This window comes from Cinclus cinclus, chromosome 2, assembly GCF_963662255.1.
Source record: "Cinclus cinclus chromosome 2, bCinCin1.1, whole genome shotgun sequence".
NCBI lineage: Eukaryota > Metazoa > Chordata > Aves > Passeriformes > Cinclidae > Cinclus > Cinclus cinclus.
In genome coordinates, this window is record NC_085047.1 from 8,795,345 (window position 1) to 8,822,503 (window position 27,159).

At 37.3% G+C, this 27,159-nt stretch overlaps 1 protein-coding gene across 1 annotated transcript in view; it reads left to right on the top strand.

Annotated features, from left to right (window-relative positions):
- The first annotated feature begins 4,144 nt into the window (after positions 1–4,144).
- The window catches only part of ROBO1 (roundabout guidance receptor 1), a 488,203-nt gene continuing 465,188 nt past the window's right edge, over positions 4,145–27,159 (top strand). Inside the window, exon 1 of the mRNA XM_062510764.1 lies at positions 4,145–4,253. Coding sequence (XP_062366748.1) covers positions 4,145–4,253 — 109 coding nt within the window. The remainder of the gene's footprint in view (positions 4,254–27,159) is intronic.

The following is a 27,159-nucleotide window of genomic DNA, read 5'->3' on the forward strand; positions in this document are numbered from 1 at the left end:
AGCCAGCCCTTGCCTGACTTTGAGGAGGGGATGACTCATGAACCTGTGGCATGGTGCCCAGCCAGGCTCTTCCTTGTCAGTCTGTCCTGCTTTGCGCTAAACCTGCACCTGAATTCTGGGCTAAAAAAGCTTTCCCTGGTCATCATTTTGCAGCACAGCCAGTGGCAGGATCTTCAGAAGCAACAGAGATCTCCCTGTGCAGGGCAGTGACTTTGGCTTTGAGGAGTGAAGGACCTCTGAGCACAAGAGGAACTGACTTTTCAAAGGACAGCTGTTCTTCCAGCGGGACAGGCTGTAGCTTTCATCCTGTCTTTGTGAATGAATGCAGAGGAAATTTATTTCAAACCCTCCTTGGAAGCCCTTGCCAAGATGCTGTAGAGAGCTCTGATATCAGTTAAAAGAAGGTGAAGTCTCTAATGAAAGGAGAGAAAACTTTAGAAAAAAGGCTCAGTAGATGCTACTTGATCCAAGCAAAGATCTGTGCAGTAAATTGCAGTTGACTTTTATCTATGGTGCACTAAACCAGAAATTAAAAGTTTGGAGCATAATGAAAGCTGACGAGAAAAGAAATTAGATATGTCTGAAGATTTAAGAAAATTATGTGTATTAAAGCTAGATAGAACTAGTGTAACACAGACCATAAATTCATTATGTAATTTTATCTTCAAGTCCTTTTAACTGAACTGTAACATATAAGTCAAGAAGGCATCCAGTCTTAGTGTAATATCTTCAAGTGGTCCACTGCATCTCTGAAAAATTTGTCTACATGGGTAATTCCAGAATTAATTATATTGCTTTTGAATAAGCTTTCAAATAGCTGAGGAACTCACATGAGCAGAAATTATACAGCAGAAACTGAAACTAGTTAAATGAGCTATAAAATACTGAATCACATAGGAGCAGGCCACCTTTTATTTGGCTTCACACCTCTGAATGTTTAATTGGTTTGGTTTTACTTGCTATTATTCTAGAGGGGAAGGTAGCAGACTGGCATTGCTTTGATGGCAGTAATTGCCCACTGCTCTGCTAATCAGCAACACTGTGCATGAGGCACTCTGTTAGACAGAGTGATGTAAAAGCCCTTTTGGTGATGAGCTTTCAATGTCTGATTGCATTTCTTTGTGTGAATGAAAAGCAGTCACTTGTGAGACGCTGCTTTGGGCATCCCTTCACACTCCTCAGGATATGGGGTAGCTTTTTTGAAGGCAACATCTTCTTCTGTGACAGGATAGATGGGTGCAGCCTGAGCAAAAGTGTCCATGCAGTGGTTTGTGTCTATAAAAGTAAACTTCCATTAATCTTGTAAGATAAAAAGCCATCTGGCCTACAGTTCTGAAACTTTTTATTAACTCTGTGTAGGATTCCCTCTTAAACAAAACAACTGTGGAGCTTGAGAGCTCAGCCAGCCCCTGCTGAAAGACTAATTTGATGCACCAGTTTACTTCTGCACAGCACAAGGCTTACTGAAGTTTGGATCTGGGACCAGATAAAGGATAACAAATATTCACTACAAGGCAGGGGATTCTTCTGTGAGGCAGCTCAAATTTTTAGCTCAGATTAATTTATTGCACTCTGAAATTTCATGCTTTTCTTTGTCTTTTTTATTTTTCCTTTGAAAATCTTTATCTTCTGTCCTTCAAACCGTTCACTGTCACCTGTGAGATTGCAAAGCCTTTTGGTTTCGGTGCTCAAAACTGCAGCTGTCTTTTAAACAGTCAATATTTCTGCATGCACAGTAAACTACACCATTCTACGTTATTGCTCATGTGCTCCTAAAAGGCTGGCTTATGTTAACTGAGGTTTTTTTTCCTTTGCTGTATTTTGGTGCAGTGGACAATTTGGTACATTCAGATGTCTTACATAACCAGCAAGACGATGAGTCACTTTCAAGAGCGACTATGGGCTGAAGTGGCATGAGTTCAGATAGTGAAAAATGTGCAGTTAGAAAGTGCTTTTAAAAAAGACAATCTGAACCCCCCAACCATTTCTTTTCATGCTGTATGCTACCATAGGAGTTATTTTTGCTGTTGGGCAAAGGTCCACAACATTTGTAGGAGTGATCTCCATTGTTCTTCAGCACATAGATGTGACTCCTGTCAAATAAAATTATCACAAAACCCCAAAGCTTTTCATAAGGAAATCCCACTGAAACAATGTCATCCCACTGATGACTCTCTCCCTGCCCATACACAGTACTGGGTCTACACGTGGAGGCCACTCCCTCCTGGTCATCTCCCCAGAGGGAATAGCCACAAGGGGCTGCTGGGATTAGAGCAGAACTGAAGGCTGCTTGCAAATCTGTAACAAGCAGGAGATTTGGCAGATCACAAGTTCTTTATATCCTGTTCCATAAATACTTTGCTTTTTGTACTGAACAAAGTTCAAGTTGAAATAAGAGCACATCTCTCCTACTAATTTCTCCAACTGGTCCTAAGAAAAAGAGCATCCCCTTTAAAGGTTTTGTGGATAACTACTTTAATGACCACTGAAACTTTCTCATGATCTATGGTCTGACAGCTCCAGGTGAGAAAGTTCTTCCTGCCCTCTTTTGGAAAGTTCCTTTCACTGACATGAGAAAGTTTAGAAATTAATGTCTTCAGCTGATCACCTCCTAACAGGTTCTCATGCACTATTTCAATTGCACTAATAATTTTGAGCTCAAATTTCAAAAAGAGCAGAGGTTGTGAATACTATAAATTATTAGATGCATTATTAAGATGGAAATAACTTACTCTGTCTCTCCATTCTTGGTAATTGAAATTGTATCTAGAAATTTACTCCAGTACTTTATTCAAAAAAAGGCCTTCAGTTCTTCAGCTTGGTTACATCCATGCACAACAGACAACACGCAATGTGTGAGGCAGAAGATCAGCTTGAAGAATGCTTTTTCATTGCTGTTTTGTGAAGAAAGTAAGTTTTACTGTTCTATAAGTAACAATTTTAAGTTTCCCGAGGCTGATGCTTATGGTGCTAAAGGACTAGATATTTTGCAGTTACTTTTACTGGATATAAATGTAGACTTCGTGCAGACTAAAGCCCTCTGTCACCACGAACAAAAAGTCCTATCATCTTATTATAGTGACTTTCAGCTCTTGCTCGGGATGAAGCTTTTCTGGGTGTTCACAACTCAAGTGGAATGATTTCGTAATTGTGGTGAAAGGGGTAGCAGATAATTTGTGTTCCAGCCCTTCCCTGAGACTGTTTCGATGACCATGGGGATGTTCGTGATCTGGCTCCCTGGTACTGAGGGATCCAGGGTTAAATCACTCCCAGGAGCACTGCTGCAAGCACTGGAATCTGCTTGCACTGGGTGCCGGGTGCCCCGAGGCTGCAGGGCTGCAGGGGGAGGTTTGTTAGGTAACACAGATTCTATACACCATTTCTCAGACCTCTTACCGCCGATGCACTGCTCCATTTATGCAGCATCTGCTGACTGAAACCCGTGTGGGAGGTGGTATTGTTTGTGCTATTTTCCCCAGGAATAGAAGATGGTTGTGCTGAATAAGAAGCAGAGTTACTGCGCAGCTTAAAAAAAAAAAATCTTTTTCAAGAATTTATTTTCATCTTGCATATGTTGTTTTTTGCCCTTGCCCCCTCTGTGGGTAAAGGGGGGAAGCTTGACAAATTGTGCTTTTGTGCCCATTGATAAACATAATGAGATTTGAGTGTCAACATTAAAATGTTCCGTGTCATCAGCTCTGTGAAACTGCAGTGAAATATGGAAGTGAGGGAGAAAAAAACTCTGTTTTCAGCCTGGCTGTGTCCCCTGCTAGGGTGCTGTGGAGAATGTTGATAAACACTGGGAAGGGCTGAGAGGTGGCAGAAGCAGGTGAGGAGCTGGTGGCTTCTGAAGGACCACAGAAAGCTGCCACTGCATCTCCTCCTGCGTCTGAGTGCCAGAGACTCCTAGTTAAGGGAAGCCTTTACAACTCTTCTGTTTTTTGCATTCCCTGGATCGAGGAAATAAGCGATGCAATGGAAATTTTTAATGAACATTTCTAATAGGAATAATATTTTACATCTCTCTCTGCCTCTGCTGAGTAAGTGCTGTTAGCTCCAATTGTTCATTACTAAGGAAAGTCTTCTCTAATTCATCTCTAGCAGTACTCCTGGTAGAGGTGATTTATTTTTTTTGTTACCTGGCATGGCTGTGCTGTCACTGCTGCTGCTGCTTGGGCTAATAGACATAACTGCTGCCGTGGACGTCGCACCTAGAATAAGAGCGGGGTCAAGGTGGAGAGGTGAAAAGAATCGTGAGTAACCCAGGCTTTTCCTTCTCTTCTTCTCAGCTCTCTGTTTGAAGAAATGTGTTAGGCCTCATTTCACTTTGTAATTCTTCCTCTCTGCCAGGCTGTTCTCTAATAGCAGCCTTAAGGCCGTGTAATTTAATTATTTAAATATGCATGTGGAAGGCACGGGCCACACCTTCAGTGAGCTGCACACATCTGCAGTACAGTCCTGTGTCTCACTGCGAGCTCTCCTTGCCTGTGCTGATTAACTGCTCTCTTTCCAGGGACTTGGGAGAAGTCCAGGCTGCACCTTTTCTGTTTACAGTCTTAGCATTTTGCATCCTATTTCAGATGTTAGCTTTGATCACGGCAGCAAAGCTCACAGGTCTGCAGTTTGTGTGAAAGAACCTTGTAACCCCAGTGATTATAATGGCTAATTTTATGGAAATAAATGCATAGCTGCACTTTAAAATCTGCAGATTTAGGCAAGGGGATCTAAGGTAGAATTGCAGCTTGTGAAGGGTTACTTAGTGCTGTGCTTATAAAGAGAAAAGAGCATTTACTATTAGAAAAAGAAAGTAGATGAGTCATCATAATATTTGGGAATGAGACTTCCTACTGCATACACAGCTGCTTGACTGAAATAACCAGATGATTATTTCCATTTAAAGGGCAACTCAGTTCTCGCTCACATTATTCCTTATTCCTGTCCATCTATTTATAAACAAGAATGGCCATGATGGGCAGCATAATATTAACATTATGCCAGTAAATGTTTGCTTTGGTTTTGTTTTGGGGTTTTTTGTTTTGGATTTTTTTGGGTTTTTTTTTCAGAAAAATTACTAAAAGAGAGAAGGAATATTGAAAATTGAATGAAGATTTTCTGTTTCATTCAGTTAAATGTGATGTGGTTGCTTGGAAAACATATGTGATGGAAGTCCCTAAAATAACCAGAACATGGAGGGCTGGCTGTTGGTATCCTTGGAGTGGGTATTATTTTTTCAGTCCTCTTATCTGGAAGCTCATCTGCAGCTTGAGCAATTTTTTTTTTTTTTTTCCCTAAAGCATGAACATAATATCAGTAAATCTGCTGCTTCTCTCAGTCCCCATATCAGTAGCATTAAGGAAAGAGGTGATGGACTCAGTGGAACTGAGAATTGCCTTGCCCACTCACAGGTGCTTTACAGCTAAAGCCCACCCCGTCCAAATTAGCAGGGCATGAATGTGTGCATAAGGTATGCACAAAAATAGCAACCCACAGCTTAAAAATATTTGAATATATGAAGTAGCTATGACTAAAAGAGCCCTTTATTTTAATCAAAGTGGAAACTGAGGCACAACTGAAATATTCCACAGTATGTTTCTCAGTAAAAAGGCCTTCTAAAATAAGTATCTATATACCTTTTATAAAAATAGCCAGATCCTAGAGTAAAAAAAAATACTTAAGATTCAGTTCTAATTAATTGACTTGCAGGTGTTTGAAAATTTCTGAGTATTCAGTCTGACTTTTTTCATATGAAGAATTGAAGCAGATGGTGATATAGACATTAATATCTCACAAAAGCATTAATAAAATTAGTCAGCTTGGGATGTCATTTAGCTGTGATAAGTAAATTATGCAAATATTCAGAAGTTTAAGACCACCACCTCTTTGAAAATTGTTTTGCAACTATAGTAGTTCATTTAATGTCACCTGTTCTAGTTATTAGACCTTATTGATTCTAATTACTTGCTTTCTTCTCTCAGGACAGGGTGCTCTCAGGCCAGCACATTAGCACATTGCTGTATTTGGTTAAAGAAAAAATAGGTTGTAAATTAGTTGTTATAGTTCCTTGATATCGTTTTACTTGGTTGCATAGAGAGATCAGTTGTTGAATGTGTTAAAAATTATGGATCTGAATCAGCTCTCCTTGAAATTAAGAGAAGATGTTTCGAGTAGACTTTAGTGGTTTTTTTTATTTAAACTTTAGCAGCAGACTCAGTAAGAATGAGAACATTTTTACAGGAATACTATTCCTTGTATACTATTTGACTTTACTATCCATGATGTCAAAATATCTGTAGTACTGGGGGTACAGGTTATCATGCAGAGCTGGATACACTGAGCAGCAGAGAGCTCATTTTTAACAGAAAAAAAAAGAAGATGTGTAATCATAGTTGATGAATTACTTGTTGATTGCTATTAATGCTGTATATTTGCCTGTCAGTTGACATCACACTTGAAGATGTTCTCTTGCTGGTTCATTTTTGCACATCATAGTTAAAAGTCCAAGGAAAAAGATATTCTGAAAAGGCTTGTGTTTGTCTGATATATGTTTCTATTTAACTGGCTTGTACCTAAGTTCCATAACTAAAACTAAAAAGTATGACATTACATGAAAGGGGACATGGCTGGTTTCTGCATCTCTTAACTGAAATTTTCACTGAAGCATTCAGATTCAGAAGTTTAGCAATGCTTTAAAAGTAATTTACATTTACAATATAAAGAGATTCCAAAATATATTTGCTCCAAGCAGTCTTTTAGAAGACAGAACAACCTTTCTTTGGGTTCTCTGTGATGCTTCTCTGAAGTTGTCCAGAAAAGCTGTCATGATCCCATTTGAGTCATTCTTCTCAAGGCCTAGCAAGGACCACAACAAAACTTTCATTTGTATGGATGGCATTTGCTTTATCTGAGCTTACACCACATCAGATGAAGTTTTCTTCTTTAACTTTTCCATAGGGGATCTTGGAACTGGGAAATCTGTAGCCTGGTTCTGCTCCATTACAACTCAGATGAGTGAGGTAGGGAGAATGGAGATAAATGTTGTTTTCTGACAAATAGAACTGCAACAAAAAAATAGTATGGAAGGAAAATAACGGGATTTATTCCCATATGAATCTGTAGTTTTCATTATAACAGCATTTGGGTAGCATGGGGGGGGGGGGTAACAGCACATATCTTGGAGGCAATATTAAACTATTTAAATATGCAAAAAATAGCACTGCTTAATTGCTTATATTGTGTTCTTCTGGTACATTATCACTTCTAAGTATTCACTTTATATTTAAGAAAGCAAACAATTATTGTTTGAATGCCTGCACTTCGTGATTTACATGCCTATGAACACTGGAAATTATACAGAGATATCTCATGGTTTGATACCAAATTGGCAATGTATTAAGACTGTCTTATCTTCTCTCAGAAAACTATTATAGAGCAATATCCTAGTTATTATTAACTGCTATATCCTGCATATAACGTTTACACTGAAGAATGTACAAGCATATTTTCTGACATTTATAACTTCATATATTTTTTGTTGAACTATTTGTAATCTTTTTTTTTTTAGGAAAACTTAATCAAAATTGCTTAATCTGTGAATAAATTTCTTTTCATTTTATAGGGAATAAAATCATATTTTTTTTCATCAGGTTTTGGATGTAAAGGTCAGAACTTAAAGTTGCCCCAGAGTGAATAGCTGCAGCAGATATGTGTCTTTTATAGTTCTGGTAGAAATATGAACATACGAACTAACAGAATTATGAAAATTTTAAGATTTTGCAAGGTATTAGAACTATTCTTTCTGTTGTTAAAGTCATTTTGTGTTTCAGGTAAAGTGCTTAGGATCAGCATAGCTGGTTTATTTACTGTAGTTGGCACTAGAAATATCTAATACCATGGTCTTTGTTTAACTATTATTATTATTATTATTGTTATTAAGAATGTCAGTAATATAGAAGTAGTAATGAAAAATACTTGGTCTTACTGATTCTTTGTGTGTTGGAATATATATATATATATATGTACAGGTATGTATACATACAAAAGTAAATGTGGGTGAATAAAGAGTCACTATACTCTGTTAAAAGTTTCAACAATCTTCTGTTGTGGTGCTAAAATCCTGTCAGTAACATATCAGTCATTTCTCAGTCAATCCAAATCCTCTATTGTCTAAGTAGAGGGAATATGCTGAAATGTAAGAGGGTTTTGTTGTTTGGTGTTTTTTTGTTTGTTTGCTTGTTTGTTTTCCTTTGTTTTCTAAATATATCATATTTACTCATCATATTGATATTCACTGATTGGTTGATAAGTTGTGAATTTCTTATGATATTTGGTGCTCATAATTTTTACTGTCCTCTATGGATAAAGAAACAGAGTCCTAATGTTGCTATAAAGCAAAATCTATCTGCTTCTTTCCAAGTTTCCTCAGACTGATTGCAATTTAGACAAGCTGAATTGTGCAGTGGGGTTAAATCTTGCAAGTTATTCCATGGTTTATATTTGACTATCAAATAAATATATCTTTAGAGCAGTTTTGGTAAGAAGGAAAAGGAGTCTGATATGTGGCTTTACCTGTATGGATCACTAAAGAAATAAAGTATGGATTTAACAGTAACGTTGCTCCTCAAATAAAAATATGCTTGAAAAGAAATGGATCAAACCAGTACTGAAAGAGATTAGAAGGTGTCAGGTGACACTGCCCAGGGACATCACTGCCTGTGTGCCCATCTCTCCACGTGGCAGTGTCCACTGGGATCCCCAAATAGCTGCTGGAAGCACATCACCAGCAGGAGATTAATTTCTCTGCACAGATGGATTATCTTGATTTGATTAAAAAAAAAATCAGAGATACAGTTAAAAATTGACATTCTTTTAAAGAAACCAGCAAGTTCTTTATCTTGAAGAAAGGAATAAAACATTTGTCCTTGTTGAAGAGCTACAGAGTGTTCTTTGATGCTCAAATTTCCTCTTTTATTACAGTATTTAACCCTGACATGTACCAAATAATTTAACTGTGAGCTTGCATATTAATATTACCATCTTGCATTAGAGGGTTCTTTGGAAGCTTTAAACAGAACAGCAAATCAAAACCATTTAGTGATGTTTGGTGGTCAAAGTATAACCAGAAAGGTTTAATACAGCCTTTCCTTACCTTGAGGCTGTTTTTCAAAGTACTTTTTTCCCCACCTTTTCAGGTAGGATTTCTCACAAGAAATCTTACTTCACACAACAGAGGAAAGTGTTTTATCACAGGCATTTTAATGTCAAGTAACTCAGTGTCTAAAAAGACAGTTGCCCTTAGATGCTGGAGTCTTTTTTTCTCCTTAAGTAGATGTGGCTGATAAGAAACTTAGAGGGATGGTGAAAAGAGACATTAAGAAAAGGAGAGATCTTTTTAACAGGAGAAAAAGAAGAGAGAATGGGAAGCAAACAAAAAGGTGACAGTTAAATAGCTGAAGGCTGAAGGAAAGCAAAAAAACAGAGAAAAGAAAGATAAGAGGGAGCAAAGAAGAGCATAAAACAAGCTATTTTTGCAGTCAGTTAACATTTAACTAATCTGCAGCTTCTCATGCAGACTTATTAGTCTGTGTTATTGAGTGTCCCACTTCCATGGTACTGTCCGTAGCATCTGGGAAATGACCTCTTATGTCAAGAAATGAATTTATTTAGAACTTTAATCTGCCTAAGTTATAAGGATAAAATTAACTATTTTATTTTAAAATTGCTTCAGTAAGATTTTACAGTGGAAATCAAAGTGGATGACATTGATTCATAAAAGCTTAAAAATTTTGGAGTAATTAAAATTTGGAACATTTGGTGCCCCAGAACTTTTGACCTTTAATAAATTTGAATGGAATTGAATTGAATTTCAGTGTGCAGTGTAGCATATGATTGATAGGCAGTGAAGCTGCTCTGAGATTATATTTCTGTAACACACACCACAGTTTCAAGAGGTCCCTTAAATGGTTTCAAAGTACTTACTTGAAGAGAAGAAAGCATAATTTCTCTTATCTAGTCTATTTTTGTGAAAAAATTATTTTACTAAAATCTTTTAGAAACTTTATTTTTCATTTCTTATTTCTGAACAACAGAAAAAAAGTGTTCTTTTTATGACTTAGTTATGTAGAGAGGTAATTGCCCATTTGCTTTTGTGGACCTTCCTGTACCATTTTTTAAAGCCTACCTATGTATATTCTCCTTTCAATATATTCACTGATAATTTATTTTAAATCACTCATTAGTTGACTCATGAAACTTTATAACTATTTCCTAACACCTAAAAGACTAACTCTATCCTTTTTCATTCTTAACATTTTACTTTAGCTATGCCCTAAGGACAATGGAGGAGTTTACACAATTCTCTGCATGAACTCTATAAAAAATTCTCAGGACTGAATTCCCTTTTTTAGTCTTATCTTAGATAGCCAGGCTCACCAATAATTCACCTCTCTGTGCCTCTTTGCTTGGAGATGTATGGAATCATGAGGCACAAGCATTCAAAGAAGAACATGAGGACCACCCAGTACCTAGATAAAGCAGATTATGGTGCTCCAATTCTTGACTTTCCTGCCAAGAGCATCATTATTAACTCCAAACATCTAAACCCATAACTAAGAAGTTTCAAGAAATAGAAAAGAGCGGTTCCCTCTCATTCCTCTTAAGGTAATCCTAAGGCCTTGTACACATATTCAGCTCCTCCGTTTTCAGGCTCTTTCCCAACAGAAGCAGGATTGAAGCAGTCACTGCTCACCTCCAGGGCCGAGAGCTGAAACTGGGACACTTTTTGTGTCCCACTGCTGACAAAAGCCCAGGGAGTGGCCTGCAATGGGAGTCACAGGTGCACTTGCTATGAGTGGGGGAAAAATGTTTCAGGATGACAGCACTTTCTCTGTTTCCTTTTTCCTTCAAGGGATGCTTTCCTTTGGATCGCCTTTGCTCTCTTCCTGTGAATCTGGAATCCCACTGTCAGCCTACTTTCCCACATCAAGAAAAAGGCAAGGAGATGCTTAATTGCTCCATACCCACCAAGGGAATAGCAGCTGGGGCTGGAGCAAAGCTCATGCCTGGGCATGAATTTGGGAAAATCTTTATCCCTTCACCTCAAACATTAGTTTCTATTCTGCCTTTCTCTTGCAACCTCTTCTTTACCGTATCATTTTCTGGTGCCCCAGTTGTCTTTTTTTAAGCTTTTCCAAGTTTTCCAATCTATTGCATCTCATCCAGTACATTATGTGTTGCAAACTCATTTGGTGGAGAGCCCTGGGGCAGCCAGCATTCCCATGGAAACAAGCAACTTGTGATCAAGATTCCAGTCTATCCTTGGGTTTCTACTTCTTGCCCCTTGAAGGACTGGAGTCTTGACTGTAGCATCAGAGTTACTGCATGGGATTATCTTGCTTTTGAATTTCAGCAAGATGGAAACTTTCACTTAGAGGTGGAAGTATCAAAATCTGGCTACCACTGCAAAAGAATCAGAAACATCAAATCAAATCAGAACACGGCAGGGGTTTAGGGCTACTTTTATAGGCTGAGAGAGATGTTTTAGCCAAAATAAAAATATTTCTTTATAATTTTAGGGGATTTTTTTTTTTTGCAAAAGTCTTGATTCTCATATCATGAGTTGACCATAAGTGGGTTATTTTGTTTACACTGATTCTGTAGATGATGACATCTGTCTCAAAACTTCAGGAGTGAGACAGACATCAGAACACTGATACCTTCTTGAGACAGTCTTATTTTTCCTTATTTTATTTATATACACATATTCTTCCATAAAACAAATATAGATTTAATTGTATTTATTTTATTTTATTTTCATAGGTAATAAATATTTTTCTCCTGTGCCATTGTTACATATTTTAAATGAACAGGTACCTGATTCATCACTGTCCTACTTCAGGTCTGCCTTCCAGTGAAATCATTGTTTTATAATGACATGATGCTGGACTACTGATATTATAAATGAGTCCCTGCTGTAACAGATGAAAGAAAAAAAAATATTTATGGCAATATAGGAATACTCATAGAAATTTTTTTTTTATGTGAAGGATTAATGAAGATACCACAGTCAAGTCTAGATAACCTGTATGAATTTTTTAGAAACAGAACTCATTGTCAACCAAGAGGTGCACATAAGAAACATAGTGAAACAAAAAAATAAACATGAAGCTTGCTCTATCTCCAGGGTAACATGAACTTTGTGTTTCCTGAGCAATCTTTGGATATTTGTGTTAGACTACAGAATCATCAAATCATACTCTTCCAAAAGTGGAAGTGGCTGATAATTCTGCATTTCTTTCTTTCATTATTCCAAAACAGGAGAGCAACCACAAGGCAAGTAACTGTTGTTACAAATGTTGAAGGAGAGTTTGTGACCTCAAGTTTATTTTCTAAATATTTGTTCAGTGGCCCCACCAGTGACTTGCTTGGTTTTGCTCAAATATCCATTTAAACTGGACTTCTCCACAAACAAATAAGGAATGCCTGCTCTTTGTATGATTACTCATATTTGCATTCTTGCAAGCCATAAATGACAAGTATTTTAACTGTTCTCAGTATCTTTAAACATTTGCAATCCAAATAGGCACCAAAAACCTATAGATTGTTAGCTCAGGGACTAGTTGCATGCTACCTAAAATAACCTTTTAGAAATGAAAGAATATGGATTTTACAACACGTATGCAGTCTCCGGAAATGTATTGTCTGTATTTTTAAGCAATATGTTTATAAAGACCATGATTGCTTCTCAGATAATAAAGAGTACATGAGGTCATTAATTTGCCATCAGTAGTTTTACTCAGCGCTGTGATACAACATATGTCATTTCTATGATGTAAACTGACTAAGACAAAATGCTTTTTATCCTTATTTTTTATCCTTTATTTTTATAACATGGTTTTTGTCCTCCCGAGTCTTTGGTGAGTCAGTCTCTTTTTACTCGAGGCTGAGTATGATATAAAATTAAAAAAAAAACCAAAAAAAACTGTATAATTGGGTGGAGATAGGCAGTGAGAAATCACAACATACTAAAAGTCTAAATTTGAGTAATAAGTGTGAAAAATACATGAGTCACAAAAATTAAATCCTGGGTATGCTGTCTAGCAAATCTTAGGGTGAAACATTGGTCTGTGATGACTTGAGCTGAAGACTGTGCCGTTACATTTATTGCTATTCTTTTACATGTGTTTAGAATAAATCAGTTTGCTACTCTCAATTATATTGAGAGCCTTTCATCAAGGTTTTTATATGTTTTAGTCTGTCCAATGGGCTGAATTGTCAAAGGGAAGTTATCCCCCAGGAATGTTTCCTCTGATACATTGTCCAGAAAACAGACTTGCTTTTCTTCCCTCCATTTTTATTAGTATTTTCTTCTTAAAAGGATTTGCTGAAAGTATCTACCTTGTGGTGTTCTCACTCTTATTCTTCCCTTTATTCTTACTGTCCCAGAACAAATCTTGGCTCTCCCACAGTGCAGAGAGAATTCCCTTCATGTTTTGGGGCTTCTTTGGGTATGTTTGTACCCAACATAGTTGGGGTACAAGCCATGGCTTGTGCCCACCCATGGGTACCTGTGACGAGACACATGAGGAATCTTTATAATCAGTGAGAAGGAAATGTCTCCCAACTGCTGACCCTTTTTTTTTTTCCCCCCCCTCCAAATTAGAGCTGAGGAGGCTTTGAGAATTTACCTAAATCCATACTTATGGAACCCTTTTATTGTCAGAGAGATTTCAGCAACAGAAACATAACTTACTACAGAAAAAACAGGGTATTTAATGAGAAACAGATGGGGCCTGTGTATTGTTAATGGAGAAAGACTACTGTTTTGTGTAAAGAGAAACCAACACATAACACGAGGAGTAGGTTACAGGACATTGTAACAAGATGTTAATTTTATGCTCCGTGTTTAAGATATTATTTAAAATGGGTTTTTAACTTACTCTGTCCAATATACAGTCACTGTGTAGGTCTTCCTTTTAAAAAACAAACCCCTCCAAAAATAAAGAAACTAATAAATATATATTCCAATTATTTTTCCTGTTTCTAGTACTTTCAATAAAGTTTTACAAATATAACCTTTTTTTTTCTTAACACCAGCTGTGCCTTTCCAACAGTATCCAAAGACAATATATTTCTCACAATCAATTTCTGTTTTCTTTAACATATGTTGGTGTGATTTGTTAATGTTCAGGTACCAATAAAGATTTTTGTTGTTGTTTTCAATTTGTGTGTGTGTTCAGCAACATAAGAATTTAACTACTTGTTTCATTGAAAATAAAGTCTCACTGACTTAGCTTTTCTTTTTTTTTACTTGAGATCACTGGGAATATAACAGTTTTACATGCCAGCTTCTGATGGGTTTATATCCAATATTTCATTTAAAAATCACATGGCCCTGAATAGCAGTGTTTGTTTTGTTTTTTTTTTAGCAAAGCCTGCTTAGCTTCATATAACACTAAGACATTAATGTCTTCTTTTTAATGACTGTAAACATTTTAGTTTGCATTTTGCATGCAGCACCTTTAAGCTTTAATTGGACATCTGATAGTCTGTGTACATAAGCACCTCCCAGATAATGTGGAAATTGCAGACTGAGAAGCAATGATGCTATTGTGCTGGGGGATGCAGACTTGAGCCTGTTTTGTCAGATTGTCTCCCAGGGGTGTCTGCTGTATTTCAGAAACCCCTTTCATATGAACTGTTAGAGAAATATGAAAATGATGAGGCAGGTGCCAAAGCAAATCTTTGACATGCATTTTATCCCACTCAGATTAGAAAGTTCACACCTCTTCTTTTTTAATCTTAAATATTAAAATCTCAAACTGTGAGTCAGGTAAGGTTAGATCTGTGAATTTTGATGTATATTCAATATATTATCATATTGTGTTAAAATATTGTCCATCATTCTGTTGCTGTGGATGTCTTAGTCTATATCATATTTACTTTTGAGAGATTCGTCCTATATCTAGAGAACAGCAAATTCCTGACACATTCTTTGAGAAGTTCTCCCTCTTTTCCTCTGCAGCTGCAGCACCTTCTGGTCTGTGAAAATGTGTTCCATCAGAATGAACCAATTTTCCTTTTCTAACTTATTGTCAGTTTTTAATTTAACTATAGGAATCATCAATGGTCACCCAATCGTTCTGTCTCAAAAGACAATTTGAAAAGTTCGTTTATCCTGGAATTCAGCCTCTTTCTGTGATAGTATGTTATCAAAATAATTTTGTTTCTGAAATAGCACCAGCCCAAAAAATATAATATAGAAACCTCACAAGAACTGTAACATCTAAAGATATTAATTGATCCATTTTCTTCATGTCACTGCCAGGTGCTATACATAGTTCTGTGTTTGTTATCTTTACTTCATGGATTAATTCAATGATAGACAAAATGTGTGTGAGAATTTGCAAAAGCCACACAGAAAATAGTAGCCTTACAGATTCTTGTCATGAGATTCTTGCTTATGAGAACATGGTGTTGCTAAAAAGAAAATGATAAATTGATTCGTCAGTATAGAGTGCAGAGTCTATATATGGGTATCCCTCATACGTGTTCTTGGCTCTCGATGTATTTTATGATGATTACTGACAGTGCTGCCATATGTTATGAGCAGCTAGGGAAAAAGGGGCAATCCATAAATATCTGGGCATATGTGGGCTTTTGAGGACATTGCAGCAGAGGTAAAAAGCAAATGTAACTCTGGATTAGCACAAGTATTTCTTTATTGCTAAAATTTCTTTGGCACAGTTTCTGGTGATAGTTCTACATAATTGTGTTTATATATACAGCAGCATGTTGTCTCCTACTGTGAAAGAATGCTTTCCAGTACCCAGTTCTCACAATGATAGCAACTCACAAGAAACAAATAAGCAAGAAAATAAAAATTTAAGTTATGATTTCAGGTCTTAAGCAGCTTTGCAAAACCTTCAGCAGCTTTTTCAGCTGGAGGAAAATGTGTTTTCTCTGGGTTACAGAAGAATCAAATGATTTAACATTTTGTTTGGAGTCCAAGAGACCAGATGTAGAAGTCAATTAAGGTAGTAAGTAAATAAGGGTGGTGTTTCTGTAATGGCTGAATTTAACCTTGCTATCCAAAGCTTCTCAGCAGAGAGTTTCTGCTGCACGAGCCAGTAAGGGGAGCCTAGGGAAATTAAGCTCATTAGAGTAAAGTTTTCCTTTGGACCACTCAATGTGCAACAACATTTATATACATCATATCTCTGCTATGGGCCTGGGGTCCTCAATGAAACAGAAAATGTCCTAAGAGCCAAGAACATATCCAGGAATACATAAACCCAAAGCAGCCAGGAAAAGCATTCTCAGACACAGGGAAAACATGCAATAAAGTGTACTTCTTAGGGAATAACTGAATGCTTACAGTCAGATCAATCTCATTGACATGTGACCTTGAAGAATGTTGTTACACAATAGTATACTGAAAGCACCTTAGGAAATCAGAGTCTCTGCACTCCTATAAAAAGTCCTGGTTTGCATTTAAGTGATATTGTTCACTAAGCAAGAATAAGCTATTACCAAACAATAAATCAGGCTTAAGATTACACGCAACAGTCTCCATCACTTATATAGAGAAGTAAATATTTCAAAAAGTAGATTCTGATGGCAAGTATTCTGCCAAGTAGAACCTGCTCAATGGTTGAGTAATTAATTACTAACAGGAATGAATTCTTTTGTGACAGAGCCGAAAAACAAATTTATAGTACTTGTAAAGCATGCACAGCAGCATATATGTCTCTCACATGTACCATAAGAATTTACTCGGTACTTGGATAATTGTTACTTTCTCCAGAGAAAAAGTGTTAGCTGTAAACTCCGTATGACAAAATGAGGCTCTGGAATAAAAAGCAGCAGAAAGCAGCTTTTCATTAGTTGGTTAGAGGAGATCTGAATATGTATGTTTCCAAACATGCTATGCTAACAGGATTGAACATCTCTATTTTAACAAGAGTTAGACAAATATCAATAAAGTAATAATACATCTGCATGAAATTTTGAGATGGGATATCAGATGTGATATGTACATCTGCTTTTCTCAGCAGCTTTCATAGTATAACTGATTTTTTTTTTTTCTATTGCTTTCAACTGAGATTTAGCAGAGACATGTTAGAGCTGCTTTAAGCAATAGCTTGTTAAAACACCTTTGGTTCTATTTAGCAAAAAACACCTGTTTAACCTCTCCAGTTTAGCCAGTCTGAGCCCAGCTTTGCCTGATGTGAACCTGAATTCTACCATTTACTTGGAGTGAAATGTTATAGGTAGCCATTTGAGAGTTTTGATCTTGAAGGCAAGTAGAGCCCAAAAGCCCAAATCTCTTATATGTATACACACAGCACCAGCCTGGTAGTGTGCTCCTGAATATTTGTTGAGCTTTTGGAAAATATGTTGTATTCTTACAGGTATGGTATTTTAAATCTAAATGTCAGTGCCTTGCAGCTGAGTTACACCTATTTCAGAAGGTTATCCTTTGGAGAAAAACTATAAATTACTAAAGAACACACCCAAGCTTCCAAGTATATTGAATGTGATTTCGCATTCATACAACTCCTTTTCTGCTCTGTGAATATTCATAAAGATATGTTCAAGCTCTTTGCTTGCCACTGTGTGTTACTACCACCATACCTCAGCACAGCAGTTAGAGACTCAGGCTGCAGTCCTGAAGAGGAGGTGCATTCATAAAATAAGTTTTAATTATATTTCTTTTAAAATGTACCCTTTTCTCAATCCCTTTTGTCAATGCCAATGCCTGAAAAAATTTCTGTGGCTCATCGTATCCTGTTTCTCCAAGTTTTTGCACTTCTTCAATCCTTTCTTATCTTGTGCTCCAGCATCTGAAAGAAGCCTATGGTAACTCAAGTGTTTTTACCCATTCAGAAAAGTGCAAATACCTAATATTAACAGTTCACTTGTGCAGTCAAATTATCCCTGCACCCTCAGCACATTCTTATGAAATAATTGCCAAGTTCAGAGAAAGAATTACATTTTCATAGAATAATATAAATATTTAGGTTGGAAAGGACCCTGAAGATCATTGAATCTACCTATATTTTGTGTATTTAGTGCACAAATACTTTCATATTTCATACAGTAATAGAACCAGTAGCTTCCAGAGCTAGATGGCCACAAGTACTTGCTGAAATATACGGCTATGAGAGATTTTTATCTTCCAGACTACACCTGCTCCAGTTATTCAAAGGAAGCACACTTGTGTGATTACTAGCACAGAAAACTAGTTCTTTTATTCAAAAATAATAAGGCCAGTATTGCTTAATTAAAACCACTCGTTTTCATGTGGGATGGCATCATGGAAAAGTATCAGGATCTCGGTGCTGAATGTTCTAAAAAAGTTATTGGTTCTTGGAAAAAAAGGCACTAGAAGGGGACAGTTTTTCAATTTTGCCAGGCTGCAACTTTGGTTGTAGTGTTAGTATTCATACATATACATATATATGTATGCATGTACATATATGTATGTATAGTATTCATGTATACACAAATATAGTATTCATATATTTCTGGCTATTAACAAACTCGTTTGAGAGTTAGAAAATGCAGAGGTGAGACAAAAAGGACAATTATGAACTACTTAAAGAATATTTGTTAACAACCTTAAGATTTTTTGGGATAATATGCTATAGAAAGTAAGGCACTTTTATTTCAATGAGGCAATTTCATTACTGTGAAAGTTTGTTTTTATTTTTGTCCTCAGCCTCAGTAATTTAAGTTTATAGTAAAATGCATATATAAAAGTCAAAAAAGTTTTTAATTCTCAAACAGCAAGTAAGAAAACATTTCATCTAGGATCTTAGGAATTCCAGCTACATAATTGTCAGCTGCAATTGTTACTCTGGTGAGCTGAAATTAACTTACAGGTGCAAAGAAATTTTTTTTAATTTACCAAAAGTGCAGGCATAGTTTATAAGTTGGAATTTCAGAAGGATGATCAAAATGTAGTAAAGTTCCATTTGTGCATTAATTCTTTATAATGTTGTTATTCATGTGTAGTATAAAGTTGCAGCGTAAATCTCTCTTTGTACAGAATATTTATTTAGACAGTTGCATTTTAACACCTGAGAAAAAAACCCTTCCAGGTTCCTGCTGCAGGAAACAGCTCAGTGTGTTCTCATGTCATGGAAATGCCAGTAGTACATTCAATAGGATGAACACCAGAAGGTATTGATCTTAAACTAGCACTTTCCCTTTTTAAATGGGTCATATATGCAAGAGGATTCATATGATCATCAAACCAAAAAGGAGAGATGACTGGGAAATCAATGGTTCAGGAATTTTCAGACTTTGGGGTCATCAGCTGACTATGAGGGCTCTGGGTTCTAAATGAGTGGAGGGTTTGCACACATTTTATGAATGACAATAAAGGATTGCTGTTAAATTGGCCAAGTGTTTTGATTCACAGCTCTGAATTATCTCCAGTCCATCTATGGAGAGAAATAAGTGTAAGAATACCCTCAGTCTAAAGTAATGAACCCCTACTTGTCACACTCAAGACTTGCATCTGATTTCAATGACTATAATATATATCATCACAGATCTTTAAATTACTTTTACTGTCAAGAGTTTGACAGGAAAATGTGTTGTCAGGTGCCTTTTAAAGTAAGGAGAGTAGCTGTCTATCAGAAACACAACCATTGCTGGGCTAAGGCTGCTGCATAAGAGATGACAAATGGCACAGTAGATTAAGTGTACTCCAAGTTGCAGAGTAAAAAGAGGCCCCTTCCTCAGCTGGCAGGAATAAATTTAATGATGAGATTGATTTATACAAGCTGTGGAGCTGTCTCATTGTGTGAGAAGAGTGGCAGTAGAGACAACAGCCCATCAGTAGTCTGTTTCATTCTTGCAGAATTAAAGACTTTAGAATGATGTGGGTGCTGAAGGTAAGTGTTTGGTAAAACAGAGGGATATCTTAATTTTGTTATGGAAGTACCATGTGTTGCTTTTTGGCTTGGTGGCTTTTGCTATTGGTTTAAGTTGAGCTTGGTTTGATCTTGAGCAGGTTTTGGTTTTTTTTGTTAAAGTACTGTAACCCAAGTGGTGATGATTAGCTGGTGGATATTTGTAATCCAGTATGAAGAACCGTACTGGGAAACAGATGAAGCAATGTGAGAAAGAGGAAATCTTAGTGTGTGGCCCCTTGCAGGGACAGGGAGCTGAAAACACTCAAGTGGGAACAGGTTGCCTGGGTAGCTTTCTCTGAGGAAATAATAGTATTTTTTTAACCTAGACTTGGCAGCTTGACTTGTCATGGGTAGACAAAGCTAAAATAACTTCTTTTATTCACTGTTGGTCTTTAATCCTTTTTCTCTGTGTTCAAATTTCTGTGGTTGAAGTTTACCTTGTGGACTGGTTTTAGTTGGTTTCTTGGCTGTTTGGGATTGTTTTACTGCTGTCTTACTTTGGTTGTAGGGCTCTAGAGGTGGTGAGGCCTAACACAGCACATAGCCTATATTTAGTTTTAATCTTGTCAATCTAGAGCTAAAAGTTTTGTTGTTACTGAGTCTGGAATATCAAAGTGAGTCTTTACAAAGCTTTCCCCACTGAGCTTTACAAAAATGGTATCTAACAGACTTTGAGGCTTGTTGATATCATTGAAGTGATTGAGATTGCTGGAAAGCAAAACAACCCTTTTGATTACAAGAGATTGAGGTGCACTTAATGATTGTAACATCTAATGGATAAAACTAGAGCCCCATCAGCTAAATAAGTTATATAGAGTTTAATGAGGAGTAAAGTTGTGTCTTGCCTTTAATCTTAGGGTGGGTAAATCATAATTGCATTTTACTTCATTGTCTGTAGTGTCTTCCTAATCATTTTTACATGCTATATAAATGCTACAAATAGTTGTACTAGGAGCTATTAAAGGATAGTGCATGGCATATTAGGTTGCTCAAGTTGTGAAGCTATGGGAACAGCAATCCTTGCTGTACTGGAAAATCCTCCATTATCCTTCTTATGAAGGTATTTATAAAAGTTCAAGGGAGTGGTTCCACAAAACTGCTGTTTTTTCAGCTTTGCTATTTTCCAGCCGAAAGCAGCACGTTTGCAGGTAATTGGTTTGGATGTGAAATTTGACATAAAGATGTCTGTGGCTCTCTTTGGCAATTACTTCTTCTAACAGCAATTTAGGATTACCTGATGGTGCATTCTGTTCTGTATTCTATGGTTTGTTTTCCATGTCAAAATCTGCTGTCTCAAAAAGCATCTCCAAGTAGTCATCAGAGTTCTATGAAGTACGAGATTGACCCTCCTCCTTCTGAGGGGCACTTGCTCGTGACCAAACCTTCATCACTTTGCTTGTGATGATACGGAATCCACTGCAGTCTTATGTTTGGAATCCAGGTTGTTCTGCAAGTCATGTGGCAGAGAGACAACCTGTCTTACTGCTTGTTGATAGTTGTGTTTTTTTTTTTTTTTTCCTGATGCTGTAGCAGTCTTTTTTAATGCAATGATGGCTTTGCAGTGCATGTGTTTAGCTAAGGGTTTGGGCACTGGAAGTCAAAATTACAGCTCTTAAATAATATTTCTTTCTATCTCGTGAAGCAAATCGCAACATACCTGCAAGGAACAGTGCCCTTTAATTCTGACATGTCTTCAGCACTGTCAGAACCTTCTCCCTGGCTATCTCTATAAATATCTACCTTTAATATACCAACATTCTCTGTTGAGTATTCACACATATGAAAAGTCTTTATTGAACCTAAGTATTTGGTGTTCTTGTTCTCTGGCATTAGCTCATCTGTGGGAGCACAGGTTCTTGGGCATAAGATAAACCAAGTTAGACCAATTTGCTGCTTCTAACACTGGAAAATATGGCTAGTTTTGCCTCAAGTAAAAAGGATGATTAATGCTGTTTACATATTCTGCATCACTGTGGTCCCTTTAAAGTCATTTTAGAATGTTACTTTGTGTTTTTATCCCATTAGCAATGTAATTAACTCTCTTGAAGAGCTTCATCTGGCTCTGGGATGGAATCTTCTTCCACTGATGATAAAAGTCAGTAGCATTTACCTTGATTTCCATTTGAAAACATCCCTATTGGAAACAGTCTGTGAAAGACCTCTATGTAAATCACCTGTTAAAAGATCTCTTGGCTCAGGCAAACAAACTCTAGGAAGCTGCAAATCAAACATCAAGGCCCAGATCTCTGTTGCAACATGAATATTACTAAGTTTTTAAGTTGGTTTTGTGGAACCTGAAACAAAAGAGGCCAGGTATTTCTGCAGCAGATAGCATCACTGAGCTATTCAAAGGGGAAACTGAGAGCTGTGGAGATATGGCTGTTGTGGAGGTAGATAATGATAGCGAGGACATACCTGAGACTTGGCTTAAACAAGGGAAATGCAAGCAATGGAAGTGGCTAGGTGATTGTGTCTTTTAATCCACTTGGAAAAAATAGGCCAGGCTATTCTGAGATGTTACATGTTTTAGGGCTAGGGTGAAAGTAGGTGAAATAGTACCTGAATTCCTTGGAAATGCAGTACAACTATAACAATACTGGGCTTAATGGTCATTTTGTAGGAGCAGGATTCACAGTTAAATTCTATCTATAGTTGCTGTAGAAGCTGTTAATAGAAAAAAAGCAGCACTTTTTAAGGTAACATGATCTTTCCATGCTTCCTTCCTTTCTTCCTTCACAAGACTTGATTTTTCTTTCCATAATGAATTCCAAGTGAATTCTTTGGGTGTTTAAGATCCTTTCTGATGAGCTGTGATGAAGAGCAAGATCTGTGGCTCCCTAGTGCTCACCTTGAGCTGTCTGGTTGGTAAGAGCAGTGGAAATGATGGGTTAGGGTAGGAATGTAGATGTGGAGGATTGTGCTTCATTGAAAACTTCCAGACACTCTGGTTAAGATTCATAGGTACAAGACAGGTCTGGGGCACACGGTCAAGGAGCTGCTCCTTGCTGGGAGCTCCTTTGAGCAAGGAGCTGGATGTAAGCTTTTGCATTCTGTGAGCATTGAGTCTTGCATCCTTGCAGCTGGAACATTGGGGTAGTTTTCAGGGAAACTGGAATAAATAATTATTGCAGTAGTCTTTGAAGAGTTAAGTTTTAGCTGTGATATGAACAAAATATTCATTTCTTTATGCCTGAGTTATAACAATAAAAATGTAATGATGATATCTAGACAACTTCAACTAGGCCATAGGTCTTCTTCCCCAACACATCTCCATTTTCTGTGGCTCCCTCACTCCTCTGTGATTAAACTTGACATCAAGGGAAACTACAATGCTGGCAAACACTGGAGAGCTGTGGAAGCTGGGCTCCCTTCTCTTTAATGTTATTGCAGAAAATCAACCACTGGAAACTGAGCTCAGCACACAAAATTTTTCAGTTTTTCTTTTGTCTTTTCCAGACAGCTGAGTAATTGCCTACACTCTTAGGTATAGAGCCTTGTGAATGATTGTCTTGTTACTTGCCTGACAGATGCTAAACCTGCTATAAATTAAGTTGTCCACTTGTTTTACCAGGCAAGTGGGGCTACATTAGTCAATATTTGAGCGAACTGAGAAATGGGGAGAATGTTGAGGAATGTTCACTGGAACACTATCCAAAAACTTGGTTCTGCAAGTCGTTAGGGACTTGGTTGGTTTTGGTTGGGTTTATTTGCCCCTCGTGATTTTGAGTGAAAGTAGGTGCAGCTCCAGTGGTAAAATCATCCCAGATTTCTATCATTGCTTAGTAGATGGGAAGCCAAAGAAACACCATGAAGGAACTGCCTTTGTGCAGGTTCCCACACTGCTCTTCACTGATTCAAAGCAGGTTACAGTGTAAAGCTGCTGGCTAAGTTTGGGGACACTGGGTCATCCACTGTTCTATTAACATGGCTACCTCTGACAGGTGTTTTCTTGCATGCATGGACCTTTCTCCTTGGCTTTGTTAAGATCACTGAACAGCCACGGGAGTTACTAGTCAGAGCAGAGGCTGGATGCATCTGAATTGATGGTTTTCAACCTGCTCGTTGAAGTCTTCAAATTACAACACTAAAACCACTGAAAATACTGTGAAACTGTTTTACATTAATATCATGGAGTTGAGGATTTAATATATTTTAATCACAAATGTAATGTCCTGTTTGTCTCCCGAACAGTTGCATTCTACAGAAGGCATTGGTTAGACTTCATCAGGAAACTGTTTTTGTACATTGGCTGTTTCCTCCACTATGTCGTTTTTTACCAAGCGCGTCATTAGCCTTTCCACAACAGAACCTTCTGGAAAGGAGCAAAAGCTTCAGGGGGGGAAAGGGAGGGCAAGCTTTTGTCATTTTAAATTTCTCACAGATAGTTCAGGGTAGCAAAACAATGACTGTTTCATTATTACCACAATAGATTAAAACATCTGCAATAAATAATGCTGATGGCTATTTGTGATGGCATGAAGTATTGTTTTTGTTCTCTTTTACAAAATTACAGCTCATTAACTGTCATAAAGCAAAGATACCATAAATAAAACAACTAGTAGTGTTTCATTTCCCAGAAATGTGAAAGCCTGCTATTTGAGAACTTTGAAAAGTTTGTTTTCACAGCTGGAACAGTCAAGTATTGGAATATATTGGGGTCTGTCAGTTTTGAGGCAAGAGAAATTGTGAAAATTTGGACAGTCTTTTTTTTTTTGTCCACTTCACAAAGTTAGTATTGCTCTTGTCTTCCACCTAATCAAGAAGTGGTTTTTATTTAAGACACCTGTATTGACCAGCAAGTCTCTGTATGTATGTGTATATTTAAATACAGAAGTAGTTATAAAGGGGTTGTTACTTTGAAAAAGTAATCAGAAAATGTAGCCTAACTTTCACTGGGTTACAAACCACGGAGTATTTGCCCAGATATCCCCACACTGAAACCTATAACTTGTATTTATAGTTGCGTTCTAGGAAAAGGCCTAATTTTAAATGGGAGTTGTTTATAATAATCCAATTGGTCCTTCATCAGAGATCACCTCATCTCACCTGAGGTCACAGCAGGTTTATGCGCTCTCAGTTTTCAAGCTGTGAGAATAGAGGATCACTTAGCTCACAGGTGTGCAATGATATGACTTTCAGATTTGTTTCCAATTCATTTGCCCGAAGGCAGGCTTCTACAGGAAAACAAGTCCATTTGAAAAGTGGAATGATTAGAAATGTACCTCATTGTCTCAAGTTCTGAATGACACTTCAAATTTCTAGACCCAGATTTTCTCCTATTCAGCTTGGGATTTGTGACAGCTATAATCATGTGGTAGTCACTACGAATTTTTTGTCACTGGCCAGGACATGAGCCACGTTCATGCTGGAGCTGTGGACTGCACACATGCTGTGTCTTGTTGTGGGACACTTCAGCCCACAGCTGTTCTCTGCACAATAGAAAATCCTCCTCTGGATTTCACATTGCTCCACATTAGGGCTAAATTTGTATTTTGGCTATGGCAGTCTGTATTTTGAAACACTCTTTGTTCCTGAGGCAATTTAGGATTTAGATTAAAAAAACTTGTCTGGCAGTCTGAGCCAAAGTGCTCAGTTGCCTGCACAGTGCAATCCTCCAGTCTAAGGTCCAGAAGAAATTAGGTAACAATCAAGGCCTGTGTTGGGTTTTTAATTTTGGGGTTTTGAGGGTTAGGGGCAGGTGGGAGAGATTTTTTTTTTTTTTTTTTAGTTTATTTATTTATTCATTTTGTGCATGAAAGTATCTGCTTCTGCTACCAGAAGCAGTTGCACTGTAGAATTGCCTTCCAAATGAGAGTTTGGAGGCTGGAAACTATCAGGCGTCCAAACAAGTTCTGAAAACAATCTCTTTAGGACTGCACAGAAGGAGGAAAAGAAACAAAACCCTGAGAATATTTTTTAAAAAATTACCCTTTAAGAGACATCTAGAGCGGATCACCATGTATGGGATACTGATAAATCAAGGGAAGTATCAGTTCCGTATTGAAGTGCAGAAAGTTTTTGGACAGCTGTTTCAAAGAGGGGGTGACTCTTTGATCTGATTTTTTTTTTTTTTTATTTTTTTTTTTTTTTTTTTTTTTTTTTTTTTAGTAAATTAGTAGTATGGCCTATCCTTTCTATGCCTCATGAATTTTTTGGATGAGGAGTTCAATGCAGCTTTCAAAAAGAAAAGATTATAGTGTACTTTGAAGTAGGTTATTTGACTAAATAGTTCACCTTTAAATTTTAGGGAGTAAAGGCTGGAATAACAAATTATGGTCTATATTTTCAGCAACATACAGCTATGTTTCCAAAAAATGCAGTCTGTTATGTGAAGAGACATGTGGGGTATCACAAAGTAGGCTGTAATTTTTGGAGGGTTTGTGTGTAAGGTTTTTTTATCCTCCTTGGTCTTTTATAATAGTTGACTTTTTTCAGACTTGGGCACAAATTCCAACTGAGTTGACCACTTCCACCAGCTGTAGATAGACACAAAGAGACAGTAAAAGCACAACATATGGAAAAAAATCCAAGTGTTGGAAATATAAGCTGCTCCAAGTGCATGCTTATGCGTCAGTGCTATGCAGCTTTAGAGGCCAGAGCCATGGAAGGAGACTAATCCCACTGGAACTGGTCTGAGCAGGGACTTCTCAGCTACTTCTCTATCCCTAGTGATTCAGCTGTTCAGCACTAGCCAAGACATCTCTGCACACAGATCAATAAGATATGGTGCACTGCAGATGTTCTTTGCTGTGTGAAACTTGGCAAGACTGTGTTGAGTAGATTTTAGTGGTCTGAAATTTCTGAACAAAAACATCATCTCTTGCTTCATCAGTACCACAGACTTGTTAAGAGTTTCTGATTTTACAGATTATAAATCTGTATCCAGTTTCTTCCATACTTCAGCACTGGTGCCGTGATCATTACAATTGCTGATTATCACTGATGCATATTGCATGAAACTCTTCACCAGTTTGTAAACCTATAGAGTCCTTTGCCTTTCATTCCAGAAAGACTGTGCAATATGGAAGAAAAATTCCTCCAAGTAATTTATCCTTAAAAAGCTTGTCACTGCAGTGCAGAACGTGTGAGTCTAAGGAGAATTTTTGTGTGTCTGTGCTGGTGTGATCCACAAAAATCCCAGTGGACCCTAACTTTAATTTACACTCTGGAATGTGCTAGACAACCTGCCCAAATCTGGGAGATTCTGGCACTGAGCCTGCTACCTGTGCCTTGTCTC